This window comes from Nansenia antarctica, assembly GCF_963989245.1.
Source record: "Nansenia antarctica genome assembly, chromosome: 2".
Lineage (NCBI taxonomy): Eukaryota > Metazoa > Chordata > Actinopteri > Argentiniformes > Microstomatidae > Nansenia > Nansenia antarctica.
This window is the reverse complement of record NC_137675.1, coordinates 61,599,053-61,619,148: the sequence shown is the minus strand read 5'-3', so window position 1 is coordinate 61,619,148 and position 20,096 is coordinate 61,599,053. Positions and strand designations below refer to the sequence as shown.

The following is a 20,096-nucleotide window of genomic DNA, read 5'->3' as shown; positions in this document are numbered from 1 at the left end:
CCCCTCTCACCCCCCCCACCCCCCACCATCCCCACCACACCCCCCCTCTCAGCTCCTCTTTAAAACTCAGCAGCTCGCCTCCAGAACCGGAGGGGCTTTCAGTGCACGTGGCCCCGCATAAACTCAGCCAATTACACCTACTCCATCTCTCTCTCACTTCGTTTTGTTCCCACAATCTTCCATTTTTCTTTTGTTTCTTTCTGGCTTCTTGGTCATCCTCTCTTTCCTATTGTTCTTGCCTATATGATCCTCGAACCACAGTCCTGTGGTCCATGGCCCCTTCGGTTTAACCCTCTATCTGCCTTGTTGACACGGCCTTTACCCTCTTTTACCATAGATACCACGCCTGCCTCGAGCCAGCACCATGTGACCGTTTTCAGCAAGCATTCCATTGTAGTGGATCAGCCTAGAAAAAGAGAGGAAAAGAAAGAGAGGAAAAGTAGTAGAAAAAAAAAGAGAGGAGAGAAAGAGAGAGAAAAAAAACCTGACGTCTCCAGTGGGGAAATTACATTGCCGCTTGTTTTTATATCTCATAATCGTCTGAACAGCACGTGAAATAGACTGCATGTGTGCGCACTGGAGTTTATTGCCGGGAAAGCATATAAACCCAAACCGAAGCTTCCCCGGTCTCCAGTCTGAATTCCCTCTTTCTCCTCTCCTCTTTCCTCTCCTCTCATCGCTCACTGTCAGTGGGATCGTCCCCTGCCCTCTCCTGCCCCCTGAGCACCCGTTGGCACGGGCAAGCAAAGACTGCCAGCTGTACAACATGAGAGGAGCCAGTGGCACACCACCCTTCAGCTCTCATAACACTACAGTATTATTACTGCCTAAGTCAGGGGAGTGGAGAGAGAGAGAGAGAGAGAGGGAGAGAGGGGAAGGGACAAGAGAGTAGGCATATAACTCCAGCTTGAGTTGCAGGCTCCAAAAACAAAAAGCGTGCATGCTTTTGTTTTTTTTTCCCTTTGGTTCTTTCTTTCTTCTTCTTCTATCGCCACAAATCTCTGCTTTCGCTTCCAGGCTGCGGTTAGCATGCGGCCACATCACAGGGAGCGAGCCGTAGCACAGGAATAACCAGGATCACGCGTCGCAGCCAACCTCAGGGGCACACAGCGGCTGCTCATCACACACACGCACGCACACACACACACACACACACACACACACACACACACACACACACACCACACACACACGACAACACCCTCTAACCGACGCTGTTGTCAGCAGTTGTCTGTATTTAGTTATTTGTAGCCTAGTCCATACTTTTGCATGTACAGTATACCTACTTGCTGACTCAGCATTTTCTGCTCATTGAGATGGTTAAAGGTTTGCGTACGCCTTATGTAGCCTCTCATGATGGAAGGAAGGTTAGGATGATTCTTTCTACAGTATGTGCTGTACAATATACAATATATGATAATAGTTGTCGCTAGGGATGTTGAGGTAGATTGAGTTACAATATGAAGAATGGAAAATATACAATATTCAGTATGCGGGTATTCTAGTTATTCTGGACACATCTCTCTCTCTGACCCCTGCGGTAAATCTGCAGACTCCTTCTAGAGGATTGTTGATGGTTCGGGGGGTGACTGAAGGTCGTCTGAGCTGTGTGGGCGGAAAAAACTGTTTAAAAAATGGAAAACAGAGGGTAGAGAGGAAGATAGGCATTCAAATGAAAGAGAGTGAAAAAACTGCGAGGGAATGCCTATCAGAGCCACACGACCCTGTGTTTTCACACATTGTCCTTGGCAGCGTCCTTTGAGCCCTGGTTTTGGAAAAGAAGCTGAAAGAAAAAAAAAACAACAGAGAGAGAGAGAGAGAGAGAGAGAGAAAGTGGGGGGGGAGAGAAAAAAGAAAGAGTGAAAAGTGAAATAAATATTTACTCAGCAGTAATTTTGTGAGGAATTTTTGGACGATAATTTGAAAAAGGCTGCGTTCACGGGTACAATGGGGGCCATTGAGCGACGCAGCTTGAGCGTCAGGCCTGGCACCCAGCCAGGGGCCAGGTCTCTCTTAAAGTCAGGGAAGAAAAGACGCTTGTTTTATTGGAGGAAAGGAGAGAAACAGACACATACTCTCCTGTGTTCTCTCTCTCTCTCTCTCTCTCTCTCTCTCTCTCTCTCTCTCTCTCTCTCTCTCTCTCTCTCTCTCACTCTCTCTCCCATATTGTCGTTCACACGCACACGCACACACACACACACACACACACACGCACACACACACACACGCGCGCGCACAACACACACACACACACACACACACACACACACACACACACACACACACACACACACACACAATCTCTGTCACTGCCACCCAGATTTAGGCCCCAGTTTTACCTGGGTCAGCTAAATGGGACAAGACAGTAGATTCATTCCAGCGACTGTTCATCTCTCTGTGTGGAATTTTGCTGAACTACTGAATGCATTTGAGAAAACACATAAAGCAGACACAACAGAGAAGGATTATTTAAAGAAGATGTTTATTTAGAGTTTATTTAAAGAGAGATGTTTATTTAACGTTTATTTAAAGAGAGATGACAAAAGAGAGGAAAGAGGAACAGAAAATAGGGACAAAAAGATAGTAGAGGAAATAAATTGGTCAAGTTGACTGACCTCCGGGGGTGTATTGTTACGGCTTTTGTTAACGTGAATGTTTTCTCTCAGTACAAATGGAAATAATAAGGTCTGTCGGACAGCAGTTTTATGTGTTTGCGTTAGTGTAGCACAACAGCTTGCAGCTGGACCTCCTGTACCTGTGCCAAAGTGTGTGTGTGTGTGTGTGTGTGTGTGTGTGTGTGTGTGTGTGTCTGTGTCTGTGTCTGTGTCTGTCTGTGTGTCTGTGTGTGTGTCTGTGTGTGCGCGTCTGTGTGTGTGTGTGTGTGTGTGTGTGTGTGTGTGTCTGTGTCTGTGTCTGTCTGTGTGTCTGTCTGTGTGTCTGTCTGTGTGTGCGCATCTGTGTGTGTGTGTGCGTCTGTGTTTGTGTGCGTCTGTGTGTGTGTGCGTCTGTGTGTGTGTCGTGTGTGTGTGTGTGTGTGTGTGTGTGTGTGTGTTCACTAAGCTTCTGCCAAGCCTTTACCCGTAAAACACGTGGGTGGTCAGCAGTATTAGTTTTATGTTAACAAACAATGCTTCCCAATTAGGCCTGCCCCAGTGAATGACTGGTATAGAACCTACTCCTAACATTTAACCTCGGTGTGGTTTCAATCATATTCTTTTTCCGTTCGCTTCCAGCGTTATGCTATTAGGGAAAAATGCCAAGATCTTTCCCCCTGACTCTAAAATCTAAACAGTCTTGTAAAAGTTTGTGTTGGATGGTGCGCTGCTGGATAGAGAATGCAACACTCTCTCATACACACATTGGATTATTTATCATGCACATATTGGAGGTGGTGCTGGTTAGAGCAGAGCAGCAGATGTAACTTCTCCCATTGCTGGAAACAGACATAGAACAATGTGCTCTCAGACTCACACAAATCAGTGTGTGGAGAGGAGGGAGTGGGTGAGCTGGCAGGCAGACTGACAGCCTGATGGCCTTAATAACCAGCAATCATGCTTTTCTCTCTCTTTCCTCTGGCTCCTTCTCTCTTCCTCTTGCCCCTTCCTTGGCTCCTTTGAGTGATGGCTTATTGGTGGTGAAGTTGATGGCAAACCTAATCTCACTTAAACTCTCCTGTCAGTCAACGTTGCACTTATGTGTGGAAAAAAGACTGGATTCCAACTGGTTGTTTTATTTATTTTTTATTATAATTTTCTTCTTTTTTTTAATTATCACTGTTTTTTGTTTGTACAAATGAGTTCACGAAATGCAAAAATACATTGAAAGAGACAAACACAATAGAAAGCTTCCCAAAATAAACAGGGAAAAATAGAGAATCATATCAAAAATATTTTTTGAATATTTTCAATGTATTATATTGTTAGGCCAAGTATTCCAGTTAAATTGTCTGATAGTATTACAAATGGTTTTACGACCGATATGTGTGTGTGTGTGTGTGTGTGTGTGTGTGTGTGTGTGTGTGTGTGTGTGTGATTTGTTGGTTAGTTGGTGGGGGTGTTACAGTGCTAAAGCATGTGGGTATGGGCATGGAGGCACGATAGTGACTTGATGTGTCTGCCACTCTTTGCACAAGACAGAACATGCTCCTGCATTATTACTGAGATGTTTACTGATAGTGATCTTATGCAGAGAGATCCTGATCAGCGGCACGTTAGCACCAGACACAAGTTACGTGGCGTGCCTCTCTTTCCCTCCATTCATCTCAACACTGCTTCAGTACAATACTGTTGCTATTGGGGTCCAACTTTTCAAAAGTTTCAAAGTCCCTGTCCCAGACAGAGCACATATAAAACCTATGAACTATATGCGATGTCTGGACTTTTCATAGTCTGGTTAGCTGCAAGTGAGCAAGACGGACCCTCTTTGCCAAGAACCGGTTAATGGTGCACAACAATATGCCGTGGAAGCTAATTTTGCCTCAGGGAAATCCATAGCCTCTATCTCCCTGACAAGCTGTAGGCTAGCTACCTTTAAAGCTAGAGAGTTCTTGTGAATTGCGGTTCATGACGTAACTGCTTTCCCTCTTGGGGACGTAAACAATAAATAAAGCTTTTGAAAAGTGTTTTTTCTTTTTTTTCTCCCCTCTTTTATGATCATGTGAGTGTGTGGTTGGTAGGCTCTAAGGATGGTTTAAGCTCACTGTAGTGTAGAACAAACGTGGGCTTTCAGTCAACTGCTTCCCTTTGTAACGTTTGTAATATTGCTTATCGGTTCTTTTTGTATGTGGGGGAAGGGGGTGATGGCGAGAGAATGGAGAGGGGGGATTTAGTTTTGAGTCTCCCCAGACTTACAGCTACTTAGACTGTCTGACATTTGTAGAGTAAAGCCTTTGATTGACTCTCTGGTACAAACAAGTTTTAATCTTCAAAGATGTTAATCTGCTGTTTGGTCTGCTTATAAATCACAAGAAGTGGAGGCAGTGGGGAATGGAAGGGTGGTAACAGTCACATACTGTAGTAGATAACAACAAGAGACGTGTAAAAAGAAGAAAAAAAAGAGAAAAGTACAAACACAAAAAATGCCAACTTCAAAAAGCACTAGAGCCAAACAAAGCATTACAACTGTCTGCCATCTTGCTTTTTAATGACCGAAAAAAGTTCTCTTCATTTTGTGACTCAGACGTCATTCACAGCAAGCACCACTCCCATTGGGTTAGTGCTGAGGTGCTACGTAGCAAGATATTGCTCGTACTGTTTCGCATGGTTCAGTCATTATCACGCAGGGGACAAAGCCATACATCCCCATTTCAGTGCAGACCCCTTTTTAGAGTGGATGAAGTAGGGCCAAGGTACAGTGACCCTTGACCCTCACTTCAGCCAATGACCCCTGCCCACCTGGACCAGCCTCCTTTGACCTGCTGCGAAGGGCGGGCATGCCCAGTAACGGGCCGCAGGGGGGCCATTCCAGCAATGTGATTGCAGAAACATCACAGAAACAACCAGGTTGGATGTAAATAGAAATAAAGGCACTTTTAAAGGTTTCTTTATGTCCAAGAGTCCACTCAAACACATTTTAATGTCTGCACACTTCACAGACAATGCAGGGAAAGTAAGATCAATATTTGTTTCTACAATCGCTGATGTTGGCAGGCCTCTCCCATTTCCTTAGTCACCAACAACTCCAGCTGGTGTCTGTAGTTTGAGGAGAGGGTAGAGGAACACTCTAGGTCTCCCTGTAGGTCTCTATGAGAAGTACAGAGACAGGTGTCAGAAATACGAGGGCTTGTGAGAAGCCATGTTGTTGTTGGCTGTACAGTGATCCTGCAGTATCAAGACCTCGTACTCCAGTCCTCCATTTTGAACTGCAGGCTCAGAGACCATGTGCTCTGGCTGCTTTTGGGGCAGCACCCCATTGTCCAACCCGGCCTTGACCCCCTCCAACTCCAGCTGGGAGGGGTCACAGTCTAACTCGAGGTGGCCCTTGGCCCTCTTCCTGCGCAGGTAGCACCCCACCCCCACCGCAACTGCCACCACCACCAATAGTAGCAGGATTGCCAGGGCGGGCACCAACATGGTGGTCAGCCTCTTGTCCTCCACCCGTGCCCCTGTGGCTGCGTGCTGCTGGGCTGCTGTGTGGGCCTCTGTGCAGGCGCTGTCTGTGCCACTGGGCTCTCCCAGCGGACTGGCACACACGGCGTAGGTGGAGTTTGGCCGCAGACCTCTCAGGGTGTACTCTGGGTAGGAGGCGGGCACGCTGAGCTGCATGGGCCGGCGGTCGGGCCCAGAGAGGTTGCGGTAGGTGAGGCGGATGCCTCGGATGTAGGGCCGCATCTCGATGTAGCGGTGGAGGTCCAGTAGGATGGAGGTGCTGGTCACCTGGCGGGAGCTGATGTCCGGGGCGTCGACGGTGACGGTTTCCATGGAGATGTCCTCAGTTGGGGAGGGCACGTCGTTCTCGCAGTAGGTACCTGAGGTGCCCCGAGGGCACGTGCACTCCAGCTGGCCCTGCTGGTCCAGCCGACAGGTGCCCCCATTCAGACAGGTGTGGGAGGGGCAGAAGTGCGGCTCTATGTCAGTGCTGCTGCTGCTGGGTGTGGCAGGGGCCGGGGGCAGTGGGGAACTATCTTCCCCAGATGAGGGGCTGTCACTGGGTCCAGGCGCTGGGATGACTAGGGTGGGGCTGAGCAGGGTGGTAATAAGAACAGGAAGGGTGGTAGTGGTCTTAACTGTCGTGGTAGTGACAGTAGTAGTAATAGGACAGCCAAACTCCCTGTACTCCAGCCTCTCCAGCACCTTCCCTGCATTCAGGGGAGGGAAGTGGCAGCGGGTTTCCTCTGTCCTACCCAGGGTCACCCCCTGGTTGCGCAGCCAGCTGGGGAACCAGGCCATGGTGCACAGGCAGTTGAAGGGGTTCTCAGCCACCGTCAGCTGCTTCAGGTGGGGGAAGAGCTGGGCAAAACCTTCTGGGAAGCCCTGCAGGCTGAGACTGCTGATGTCCAGCTCCTGGAGCTCCCCCAGCTTCTCTAGGTCCTCCAGTTTCAGAGGTCCCATCGGGTTCCCAGCCAGGCTGAGGTGGATCAGCCCCTGGGTTTCCTTTAGCGCCTGGGGGAAGGAGTCCAGCTGGTTGTTGGAGATGTCCAGCTCATGGAGGTTCCCAAGGCCGGCCATCAGCTCCTCATTCAGGCTCGTCAGCCCAAGGCCGGCCAGCTTCAGGGACTCCAGGTTGGGGGTCTGGAGGTCGGCAGGGCCTGGGGAGGGAAGCGTGTTGAAGCGCAGATCCAGGAGCAACAAACGAGGCATGCTGAGAGCAGGGAGGGAGGTCAGCTGGTTCCCCTGCAGCTTGAGCTCCAGCAGCTCCTCCATGCCGTTGAAGGCTGCGGGGTGGATGGTCTTGATGTGGTTGCTGTAGAGGTAGAGGCGCTGCAGCAGGGCCATGCCTTGGAAACTCTCCTCAGAGATGTGAGTGATCTGGTTGGCCGACAGGTCCAAGTTCCTCAGCGACGACAGAGGCTCAAACACTCCATCAGGAAGCTCCGTCAGCTTGTTCTGACTGAGGTCCAGCATCTCCAGGCTCTCCAGGCCCGCGAAATCCTCTTCGGTCAGGGCCTCGATCCCATTGGAGAACAGGTAGAGGTGTTTGGTGATGGCAGGGACACCCTGGGGCATGGAGGGGGAGCGGCGCTGGAAGCAGAAGATGGAGTCAGGGGTGGTGCAGGAGCAGTCCTTGGGACAGTCGCTGGCCAAGATCCCACCGGTCAGGAGGATGAGGAGGAAGAGGAGGGGCTTCAGCGGAGGAAGGAAGGCCTTCATGGTGCCACCGTCACCGGTGGCGTCACTCTTTCTCCCTGTTCAGCCTGAAACGACAGATCAAGGACATGGTCAATGGCCAAAGTACACACTCACACAGTAAACAGTAGATTGACTTGGCCCTGTGTCTGCCTAGAGAAAGGAATATTGTACTTAAAATACAGGGCCACAGGATACATAGTAGACTCAGACACAGACGGTACTGATAAAAAAGTCATATCTGTTATTATTATTATATCTCTGTTCTGTCTCACTGCAACTGTGAAGGACTTATGGAAGGAAAGCAGTCTATGAGTAAAGAAAACAAAGACGTACATACATAGATATACGTACATACATAGAAGTATACCGTAGAAGCAACATAAAAGCATAATTACTAAACGGTGATTAGCAGTATTTGATTGATTTGAGTATGTGTTCCTGTTACAATAACAACCCTTCAGAATGGCAAACATGAGTTATTTATTGATTACTCAGTCTTTTAATGTGGTTAGTACAGGGGATTACTAGCATGGGCTTGACTGTGCACACACACACGAGTGATCAAAGACAAGGTCTCTTGACACAGGCCTCCTCAAACAATGGGCAGCAGCAGTGACCTTGAGCCCTGGAGGAACTTTCCACTCCACCCAGGGGAAAGTTCCCTTTGTGGGCCGACTCCTGCCATATTCTATCTAATGGAGGCATACTCTGACGAGAGCTGTGTGCAGCTGATAGTGGTGTGTGAGATGGTGAAACCTTCATGGATGTGTTGTTTCTCTCTGTTGTGCCTTCGTAGAGCAGATGGTTGCTACAGTAGTACTGGGCTTAGTACTTTAACCTCCCAAACAATAACAAACCCTCTATAGATCCGCTCAATGCTCTCTGCTGTATCCTGCTCCATTTCTTACTATGGTGAACACATTTCGGTGTGTTTTTGTGAAGGTATGGGCAGCCCACCCACTACCATTTACAGCACTCCACGTGCTGTGGTTGAACTGAGAGCACATTTAACTGTTCTCTGGTCTGTGAAACCCCAAACACGCACACACACACACACACACACACACACACACACACACACACGCTAACACTGTAAACACACTACTGTCATTGTAAAATGTAGATCTTCTCATTTCTGTAGTCCCATAACGTGCTGTAGTTTGTCTCTATTTTGTGACTGACGGCATGTATATCATAGTGCTGGTGTACATGCATCTGTGGATGATTTACTCTGTGGTAATCTAAACTTGGATCTGCATTGATAGCCTGGAGTTGCTTCTTTGACCAAAGGCTCAGTATAAATAACACAGCATCTGAATGTTGTCATTACTCAAAACGACGGCCAACCCTTCTCGCTAAACACATGTCTGAGATACTGTAGGAGCACAAGTTAACCGAGAGGCTGAAATTCACTAAGAACAGAGGGGAGGATGGTGTGTGTGTCAGTAATTTACACGCTGGTTTCACCTGAGAACCCAGCCTCTTTAGACTGAGAACAAACACCTGTAAGAGCACTTAAACTTTAAGAGTTGAAAGACAGGCGAGCGAGGGAGGGAGGAGAGGAAGAGGGATGGAGGAAGATGAAGGGAAGGGAGCCGCTGAACTGAGTCAGAGAAAACGTTTATCATGCTCTGCTATGAGATTAAGTGGCCTTGAGAGAAGAGAGCGAATATCTCTTTATTTTGCAATTCTTCCTCCTTGCTCCTCTCTCTCTCTCTCTGTCTCTGTCTCCCACCCTGCCTCACTCTCTCAGGGCCGATAAGGACTGCGTGGGGGAGTTTTAATATCCGAAGTTCACATTGAGGTGAAATGCGTCAAGCTCCGTTTTATTGGACACTCCAGGGAGACGACGGCAGCCATTATTTTACTCCCCTTTAAAGCTGAGCCACAGAGACACAATCGTTTGATTTATTCATGAATTCCTTTTTTGATAAGTCCCCTGTTATTCTCTTTCTTTTTTTTCCCATGATTAAATGTTTCATTCATTCGCTTGAGGGGGCTCCTTAAAGGGTTTTTGTAATGGTACTTCTGTTGCTGTTTGGGGCACTACCTGGATTCTTCTTCTATTGAGTCCTGCCAAAGTTAAAAACCCAGTCCTCACAGAGAACACACTGTTTTATGCATTGGTTGAGGGCTGTCACACTGAAAAGTCCCAGACAATGAGGGAAACTTTCCCATATTTACTTTCCTCAACCTCCCTCTCTCTCTCTTGTCCTTCTCTTCTCGGGTAGCAGTGCTCTTCAGTCTCAGCCAACAAAAAAACGTTGATACAGCAAGAGCATCTAAAGCACTGTCTCACCCTACTCCCTCAGACATTGTCCGTCTCAAGGCCCCCCCTCCCCCCTCTTTAATATGAGAGTCCCTTTGTCTGCTCTGAGAAACTAGATTAGCACGTCCTAGCTTAAATGTGCATCTCATCCATTAGCTCATAGTCAACTGCTCTGTACATACAGTGTTCTACCTAATGACTCATAAAATTAATTCAGCTCGGTCTAGCTGGATCTCCGTCATATTTTTTTTTTTTACCATTTAGCAGACGCTTTTATCCAAAGCGATTTACAACTAGAGATTACAGTCTCCCTGGAGTAACTTAACTCCCCTTGCTCAAAGGCACACTAGTGGAGGTTTTCCCAGGTGGGATTTGAACTCATGACCTTCTGATCATCAGTCCAACTCACTACCCCCCCGAGTGTGTTGCATAATAATAATTAAGGAGACAGAACATGAGAGGAGAGAGAGAAAGTGATGATCAGCGGAGAAGTTGTCTCTGCTCTCTGTCTCTCACGTGATGAATCACCTTCATCGTTATCATCGTTATCATTATCATCATCTCATTCTCTCTCTCTCCTCTCATGTTCTGTGTCTTTAATTATTATGACGTAATACAGTCGGTAGTGAATGTCTGTTTGTATCGCCATGGTATTATTGTTAAACCCTGATGATTGATGTGACATGATGAACATTGCAGAAGGAAACTAAGCAGGTTTCAGCATTTCTGTGGCCTTGGTTTCATTAATTCACTGGCAGTCAACGCGACCTCTTCCTCTGAAAGCAGGTTCAGTTGCAGCCAGCCCAGCGCATATAAAAATCCACAGGGTTGTGCCAAGCAGATCTAACTGCGGAAATTGAGCTGTTGCACGGCGTATTTATAATCAGTTTTCCCCAACTCTGGATTCTTCCCCCCCTGACTTTTCTATTTAATTATACATTTTCTTTACAGGAAAACACTGCCTCGAATGTCAGCTTGGAGAGTAGATCAAGGGTTGGGGGGGTTGGGGGGGGGGGGGGGGGGGTTATGAAAGGCTTTTGCCCAGTATCATCAAATAGCATCACACCACCGCTATGGCATTTATTTTTCTCCTCTTCTTTCAACATACTTTTCCACTCTTCCTTGAAATATCAACCCCTTGGAAAGTTTCTGGTATGTTTCTTTTTTTTTTGTTCTTTTTTTTATTCTTCAAACAGGGTCGTATTAAGGAAGCGGAATAAGCGGCAATAGCTTGGATGCGGTCCCTTACACATTCCTATTGTAAATTACCCAAATCATATTACTTCTTAAAGCTGGGCAGACATGCTAGAGTATACATCCATATATCAATAAAAGTAGTAACCTCACTATAGCAGCCAGCAGCAAACTAGTGAACAACAGCCAACACCTGCTAACAGTGCGAAAAATACCTCTCAACCTTTGCCAACAGTGCAAAACAAAGTACCAAGTTGGACCCACTCAGCAGTGGGTCCGTATCCTAATTGTTTATGGAAAGTCTTGTTCAGACAGCTGAGATACCATCTCATCGAGGTAGCCTGCCATTGGCTACAGTTTACTTGGCAGGAGAGGTGAAGGGTCACAGTTATCCCATGCATTTACGGTACACTCAGCGCCCAGGGGAGCCTATTCAAATGGCCTACTAATGACATTCAGTGGGTTGTAATGGATTTTTGGTCATGCGCATGTGACTGGGTAAGTTGAAAACCAGTCAAGTGAAGTGGGGGGAAGGGTTACCTGGGAGAAGTCAAGTGTTTCTAAACGTGGTTTGTGTTTGCCTTTGCTTCGGTCAAAGTGTCAGGAGAGGGACATGAACCCATGATGTAGCGTCAAGGGAAAAAACGCAGCAAGAGACAGTGGTTGCATTACAGAGCTCGGGAATGATTAAGGGGTGGGTGGAGGAGGAGGGCGGAGGAAAGAGGGGCGGTGGGGGGGGGGGGTGGGAGGGAGGGAGAGAGAGGAGAGAAAGAAACTGGATGGAACTGCTGTTGCTGTGTGTGTAAAGAAAAAGGGAAAACAAAGGGATTGGGAAAGATAAACAGAGGATGAAGAGGAAAGGGAGAATCAAACAACAGCTGGTGCGTAAGGAGACGTTCTGTGTGCTGCAGGTTTACATATCACTGACAATAGGAATCTTGGTTTAGATTTCAAATCCTGTGTGTGTGTGTTTGCTGTGTGTGTGTGTGTGTGTGTGTGTGTGTTAGAGAGAAATAGAGAGAGACACAATGACAGTGGTATGTGTCAGAGAGTCTGAGACTTAGCTCTAGAGGAGCCGGAGACAGGCCTAGGGGAAGCAGGGCCAGAGTATACAAGAGAGAGATCAAGGGGGTGAGGCAGTATAGATGGAGGGACGACGTGTCAGAAAAGACAAGAAAGAGAGAGGGAGGGAGGGAGCAGCACATGAAAGAGAGGGGCGCTATGCAGATAAAGTTCCCAATATTTTTCTCAGAAACCCAGCGTTGCGATTCCAGCTCTCCGGGTCCCGGGCCCAGTGTTTATTTGAGCGTGCCTCACTCCAAACCGGGCCCAGCAGATCTGATAACCCAGGGAGCCAGCCAGCAGCCAGGGACTGTGGCAGCAGCGGGGAGAGACAGGGAAACGGGAGTTCTCTACGACACACACCGCCAGATCCCTGATTAAACCCTCCTGGTAGATAGTTTAGATTTCGGTTGTTGTTGTTTTTTAGTTATTTCCCCCTCTCTTTCGTTTTTTTGGCAGCGAGTGTCTCCTACGGTCTTATCACTCAGCAGATGAGATGCACATCTTGGCAGGAATACGGCGCAGAGCTCTCGGATCCTCCCGTGACGAGTGATTTCTGACTGTGTGGCATTAACTCAAGTGTTTCGGTGTCAGAGGGGAAGAGAGGAGGGAACGCGGCGGAGGCAGGGGGGTGCTAGACAGGCCTGTCGTCCTGGGAGGAATGCGGCCGTTGGAAAACGTCGTCCACTCCTCCTTCCTCCTCCTCCCTCTTTCCTCCACCTCCTCGCGGGGTTGTCATTTCCTTTTCTCTCTCCTGCTCGCCTCGTCTCCTGTTTGAACATTCCTGAGACGAGCTGACCAGCAGTTGAGTTTGAAGCGGGCTTTTCTACAGAGCTGCGTCTTATGAGGTTTTCAAGAGGTTTTTCCCAGGCCTCTTAAACAGACGAGGGATTGACTGACTGACTGACTGACTGATTGACTGACTGACTGACTGACTGACTGACTGATTGACTGACTGACTGACTGAATGACTGACTGACTGACTGACTGACTGACTGACTGACTGTGTACGTGCGTGTATGGGTGTATAGAGTTTGACTGTGTCTGCCAGGTCCGGTTATGTAACTATTGTTTTAACATCTGTGCTCAATGCATACTTGGGTCTGAATTTGACCGTATTATTAAATAAGGCCTGTTGGCTGCTCAATGGCGGCGTTGCCTCAGGCCAGGAGCCGCAAGGAGAGGAGAGGAGAAAGAAAGAAAGTATGGGAACATCTTTCCGTAACACTGCACAAGAAAAACATGTGAGGCCCTGAAAAGAAAAATAAAGGGAAGAAGAGCTGGGACAAGTGAAAGAAAGAAAAGCTTTCTCTCTCTCTCTCTCTCTCTCTCTCTCTCTCTCTCTCTCTCTCTCTCTCTCTCTCTCTCTCTCTCTCTCTCTCTCTCTCTCTCCCTGTCCCCCGTTCTTTTTTCAAGACCTGGAGGAAAGAAAAACCAGACGGGGGGGCGACAGAGGGATAGAAAAGGGAGAGAGAGAAGGTCAGCAGGAGTGGAAGGGGTGGTTTAGGCCTCGCCTGGGAGAGAATGAAGTAGGATTCAGCAATTAAAGCCCCACAGGCCGAACGTCAAGAGCCCTTATCTTCAGAACGGAAGGCCAGCGGTGAGGGGCATGTAGAGGGGTGGAGGGGGGGAGAGGCGGACGGGGACGGGGACGGGGGGACGGGGACGGTGACGGGGGGGCATTGTTAAGCTCAGGGCAGAGTGGGGCCCAGTACACTTGCGTAATCCAGGAGACAAGAGACTGCCAGTCCGGGTGGGGGACTCCAAAGGGTAAGGCCCTGTGCCAAGTTTCTGGTAAGGGGATAAGACCATACGCTGACTGAGTGCACACTCTTATTAAAGGAGCCTTCTCAGAGGAGACCTTATCTTCCAAGAGAACTATGCTGGTAGTGCTGCTGCGGCATTCCAGTGTGATCTACAGCGCTGCACGTCCAGGGCTCCGTCGTCTGGAGTATGGTCGGCTAGCTCTCCTTAAGATCCACCGTCAGGTACTCGTGGATTTACTGCGGGGTGTAGCACGGGGACATGTGTACATAACGGTCATAAAAGATCACCGTGGCAGCCATGGGAACGTTAGTGTTGAGGTGGATCGGCCCCCTGCGACTCCCGCCCCCGCGCCCCTCCCCACTTACCCGCTACGCCCCCACCTTCACCCCCAGCTGTCTCTGTGAGATGAACCAGGACCCCCTCCACCCCCCCTTCCTCCATTCCTCCTCTCACCACCACCCTTCTTCACTGTCAGCACCCACCGGCCCACAGCTGGACCCTGTTACCCACAATGCACGGGGTCGTCCCTCAACGTGACAGCGCGGTCCCATAAACCACGGACCCCCAACCCCCCTCCCGTAACAGGACAAGAAGAGAGCCAGAGAGCGACAGATGAGATTTGTGTCGAAAAAAAGGAGAGGATTGGAGGGAAGAGGGGGAGTAAGTGGTAGGACTGAAGAATGGGGGGGGAGGGGGGGATGGGTTTCAAAGAGTGTGTTGTAGTGTACAGTGAGTTGAAGTGTGTGGCGAGCTATGCAGTTAATAATGTCAAACTATGCTAACCTCAGTGTTGTGGTACGCATGTAATGCTTCAGTATGCAGAATATGTTTGTTTACATGCGGTATGCGCTGAAGCACATCATTCTGAAGGACAATCATTTTTGTCGTGCACTGTTGGCAGTACTTGTTCAACGAGCTAACTAAAATGTCAGATAGGGGAGGTGTCTTTGGAAAGGGCAGTAAACGAGAATAACGAAAGAAGGAGAAAGAGAACACATAACTTTAGTGGTCACCAGGCCTGGTGGTGGTGGAGGGTAAAGCCCAGCTTGGTTCTCTGTACAGATGTTTCAGTGTTGCCCAAAGCCTCTCCATACGGAGTTGATGTGAAAAGGCCCTGGCTGAGAGCTCGATGAAAAGGGTCTATGCTAATATGGAACAGGGAAAGGGGGGCAGCAAAATTGTTACGACGTCTCTGTCAGTGACGATAGTCATCTGGAAGCCACAATATCATCAATATGCTTTGTAGTGGTGTGAGGGGGGGGGGGGGGTGCGAGCGGCGAGCGGCAAGTCATGCAAAGTGCTGCGTAAACTCTCTAAGACGCACTTCAGTGCGACCGCAAGAAAAGGCCTGTCCCCGGAAAAACCACATATGTCGCGGCTTCTCTGATTTAATGTCAAGGGTTTGTTGTTTTAATTACCTCAAACGGACACTCTTAACGAACGGCAGCTTCGCTTTGCACTACATCCTGCCTCCTCGTTAGGGCTCTGAACTTCCCTCTTTATCCCTCCGTCCCTCCGTCCCTCCCTCTTTCCTCATCCAGACCGGGAGAGCGAGTCTGCTTATTATTGGAAGAAAAGCGGCCCCTTTTGTCTCAGATTTACGGTTTTGACCGCGGCTGCCCCACTAGGAGAGTGTGAGGGCTGTACCATTAGAGTCTACAGCCAGGGACATGAAAGAGAGCTGAGAGGTACAGTTAAAAGAGGAAGGAAGGGGGAGGAGGAGGGCTGGAACGGGAGGGCGAGGTGGTGACATAGAGACTTACGTTCTCCAAAAAAACAAGTCTGGGTGACTGCGCTCGCGGGGGGGGAACAGAGGGCCAATCTAGACGTGATTTAACGGCGGTCGACTCGTTTCGTAGCCACCAGATATAGCTGCATACCGGCGAACATGAAAGGGTTAAGAAAGCATTGTGAAGCTCTCGTGTCTACGATTGTCCCTTTGGAGTATCGGCTGTGATGGGGGATACCTTTCATAGCCACTCCCCTAGTCTTCTTATCCCAGGTAATGACTCTCATTAGATAACATCACCTCAAAGAAAACAAAAGCCCCAGAATGCAATGAGGCGTATTTAGTAGTCCTAGGAGGGGGCCAGGGGTCAGATTCTCTCATTTATCTGTTTCCACTGCTGCTAAAGCGTGTGTGTCGTGGTGTGTAACCCTCCCCTGTGACAACACAGATAAGAGGCCTGTTTGACACAGACACACACACCCAGCTCTGGTTACACACACCTGAGACGCCTGTCCGCACGCCCCCACACCGTCTCCCCCCCGTCTCCCTCCTCCGTCCCTCAGCCACACAACAGGTGCTTTCTCCGCTCCTCCGGGGCAGCAGGGAAACCCGAAACCTCCGGAGTGTGTCTGCGCAAACCGGCACGACCCCGTGCCAAGCCTCCGCTCCGAGCCCCAGACGGGGCCCAAGCAGCATGCTGCTCCGACCCCAGGGAGAGAGGCTGGGAGAGGGGGAACGGAAGGAGGAGGAGGAGGAGGAGGAGGATGAGGAGGAGGAGGAGGGCGTTCAGGCAGCCAGGCCAGGGTCGGTGTTCGCAGCAGATGTCTGCAGCCTTGCAACCTCCTCTGAGGCCTGGAGGGTCAGCCGCTCGTTTTCAATCCAAAAGGAAATGTTGTCTATTTCCTCTTGTGTTTTTTTGTTTTCTTCTTCTCTGAAGGAGACGGCTGTAGATGCTAGATAGGATTCCTTTGGACATAGTGAGATGCGCACATGCAGAGTAAGGCGCACGCGCGCGCACACACACACACACACACACACACACACACACACAGACACAGTGCCCTCTGTGTGTGTGTGTGTGTGTGTGTGTGTGTGTGTATGTGTGTGTGATGTCTAGGTATTGACGCATACCTGCCTTCACCTCGTCAGTCAGTAGCTGTAATGACTGGACCCAACCCTGTGACCCTGTGACCCTGTGAGGTCACGGCCCACTGTGACCGCCACCGACAGGCAGGGACACAAAGCAGGTCTCTGTCACACACCTACCCATCTCTGACCTCGCTCAGATCTCCACCACACAAAAGAGATACTTCAAAACGTGCAACAAAGGGTATTGATACGTATTCTCTGTCGATAGGTTCGCATCCTTTCGTCCTTGTGATCTTTTTTGATCTAGCGATTCATCCCGAATTCTGTACTCTATTGTTCGGACTCAAATTTGGGATTTGTTTCTCTTTTGCTCGGGTTACAAAAGACCCGTGCGGGGCGACCCCCCGAGTCTGGAGACAACTCTGTTTGACCTGACCGGCATCCATCACCCCCCACCAACATGGCATAACAAGACAAACAGACCTAGAGGCATCTCTCTCTCTCTCTCTCTCTCTCTCTCTCTCTCTCTCTCTCTCTGTCTGTCTCTGTCTCTCTGTTTCTGTCTCTCTCTCTCGCTCTCTCTCTCTTTCTTTCTCTCTCTCCATCCCTCTTTCTCGGGGGGGGGGGGGGGGGGGCTGGAGCGGGTCGGAGAGAACAGCTGTTACAGACAAGAAGGCTGAGAGAGATGGAGGAGGAGGAGGGGGGGGCGGGGGGGGGGGGGGGGGGAGAACGACAATAGACACATAGTAGAGAAGGAAAGCTCAACAAGATATGACGTAGACTCACGGAGTTGTGGGGGGAAACGGCGAGCGGGTTTTCTGTATCGTGCGATCCATCAAGCTGGACTTCTGGTACTGTCTCTCTGAGTGAATACGGTGCGTTATGCAAGTGAGTGTGTGTGTGTGTGTGTGTGTTTAAGTATCGGAAGGCGGTGCATCGGGGAGTGGTTAGAGGTGGCCCGACCTGTTTTTATCCCTGACACGCGAGGCAGGTGTGTGAGCGCACTTCAGGCTGTCTCCTACATGGAATTTTCATCTTTTTCAATTGTTGCTACACACTCATACTGCATGTCTGCCAATGTCTCGACACAATGACTCATACTTACATACATACATACATACAGCTGTCTAATGGCTATCCTGGAACTACCTGACATCCAGTCCTGCCCCCCTCCCCCAAAGAAAAGAGGGTCAGGACACTTGAACATGCCTGAATACACCTATGTTGTGTTCATTTTGAGTTGTACCTTGCTACCGTGATGCAACGTTAGAATCGACAGGATGAACAACCAGGGCAAGTCAACAAAAGCAAGAGGGCGTATGTGATTCACGCAGGGGGGCGGACAGACTGACAGACTGGCATGACTGGTCCCCTCGGGGCAAATAAACAAGGTTACGGACGGCAAACAAACACACGCTCCTCTGTCCCTCTGGCTATCACGCGCCGTCCACAGTCCCCATACGGTGTCAACGCACCTCTGTCACCCTCAGCACACACTGGCGGGTCAACCCACATTCTCTCGGTCTGCTGGGTTGTTGATGTCATCACTGCTGCAGCGCACACACACACACACACACACACACACACACACACACACACACACACACACACACACACGCACACACCACCCCTGTCTGGCTTGTCAGTTCATCCAGGCAGGTAAATTATGTTTGACATTCCCTCCCTCTGCCCCATCACTGAAGAATGTCCTAATCCCCGTTTACCTCGCCAACCTCCCCCCCCTCTCTCACCCTCGTCAGGTGGCTGGGGGAGACTAGGCCCAAAATTCTGTCACCCACATCTGCCACGACAGGTGTGTGTGTGTGTGTGTGTGTGTGTGTGTGTGTGTGTGTGTGTGTGTGTGTGTGTGTGTGTGTGTGTGTGTGCGTGCGTGCGTGCGTGCGTGCGTGCGTGCGTGCGTGCGTGCGTGCGTGCGTGCGTGCGTGCGTGCGTGCGTGCGTGCGTGCGTGCGTGCGTGCGTGCGTGCGTGCGTGCGTGCGTGCGTGCGTGCGTGCGTGCGTGCGTGCGTGCGCATTAGGCATGCTGCATATGTGATTGTGACATGGTGTCCCTGCTGTTATTGTGTTGTCACTTTATTGGCTGACACGATGAACGCAGCAGGCTCAGCCTGACATTAACCCTAACTCAGCTTACTTGGTGCTGCAACTTGGCATATCATCAGTTAGTTATCTGTATATTTTGAAAGGGATACACACACACACACACAGGCCTATGCTCAGAGATTGGCTGTCTTCTCTGCAGGTGTGTCGAGCTGTGGGGGGCTCAGGGTGCCCTCAGACTCAGCCTCGGCTAAGCACACCTGGGCCAGATTCAACACAGACTCTCTCTCTCTCTCTCTCTCTCTCTCTCTCTCTCTCTCTCTCTCTGTCTCTCTTTCTCTCTGTCTCTCTCTCATTCTCCCTCTCCTTCTCTTTCTCTCTCTCTCTCTCTCTCTGTCTCTTGCTCCCTCTTTCCCATAACATTCCCACTCCTAGACACCAAAGAGCTCGGCTCATCTATCTCGCTGTGGGAGCCGTCACCGGGGTGACTGGCGATGTAAAAGAGGGGGGGGAGGGGGGGGGCGCACTGAAAGAGTTAAAGAGAAAGGATAAAAGCAGGGAAGGGAAGATACAACACAACACACACGTACGTGTCTCTCTCCCAGTCAATGAGCCGTGAAACAGGTACGGGTGAGACGGAAAAGAATAACAAGGAGGAAAGAGAGAAAGAGCTGAAGAAAAAGCACCTCTTCTTTGATCTTTATGTCCCGTTCTCGAAGATGTTCTAGAATCTAGAACAAGGCCTCTGTGTTCTAATGGGAGGTCTGGCTGCGACAATGAAGGAATGTGAGAGACGCTAGCTATGGGACTTTGAGGGTGAGGATGAGGAGCACGGGAGGCTGTTGTTTTGTGCCGCGAGCCTGGCGGTGATTGACAATCGAATGTGTCGCTTTTTGACTTCCTCACGTGCGTCTGACTGTTTCCAGTCAAGTTCTCGGCGGGAGGGGGGTATTGACGAGATCGCTCACGATCTGGAAGGTATTGACTTATGGGTTGGAAGTCATCCCAGAGCAAAAACACCAGGAGGGTGAGGGCGGATTGGGCTGCAGCCAATTGGAAGTGCCTGTGCCATTGTGTCAAAGGAGAGCAGAGTGCATGATTTACGCAAGGTTGGAGTCTGTTTTTTTACAGTAGTTTTC

General features: G+C 49.7%; 2 protein-coding genes across 2 annotated transcripts in view; one reads left to right on the top strand and one right to left on the bottom strand.

The window, feature by feature from the left end:
* coro7 (coronin 7) overlaps positions 1-20,096 on the top strand; it is a gene marked incomplete at its 3' end in the record, with an annotated part of 117,362 nt that overhangs the window by 55,550 nt on the left and 41,716 nt on the right.
* vasnb (vasorin b) overlaps positions 5,416-20,096 on the bottom strand; it is a 27,475-nt gene continuing 12,794 nt past the window's right edge. The window contains exon 3 of the mRNA XM_080524736.1: positions 5,416-7,852. Coding sequence (XP_080380862.1) covers positions 5,766-7,808 — 2,043 coding nt within the window. The 5' untranslated portion in view covers positions 7,809-7,852 and the 3' untranslated portion in view covers positions 5,416-5,765. The remainder of the gene's footprint in view (positions 7,853-20,096) is intronic.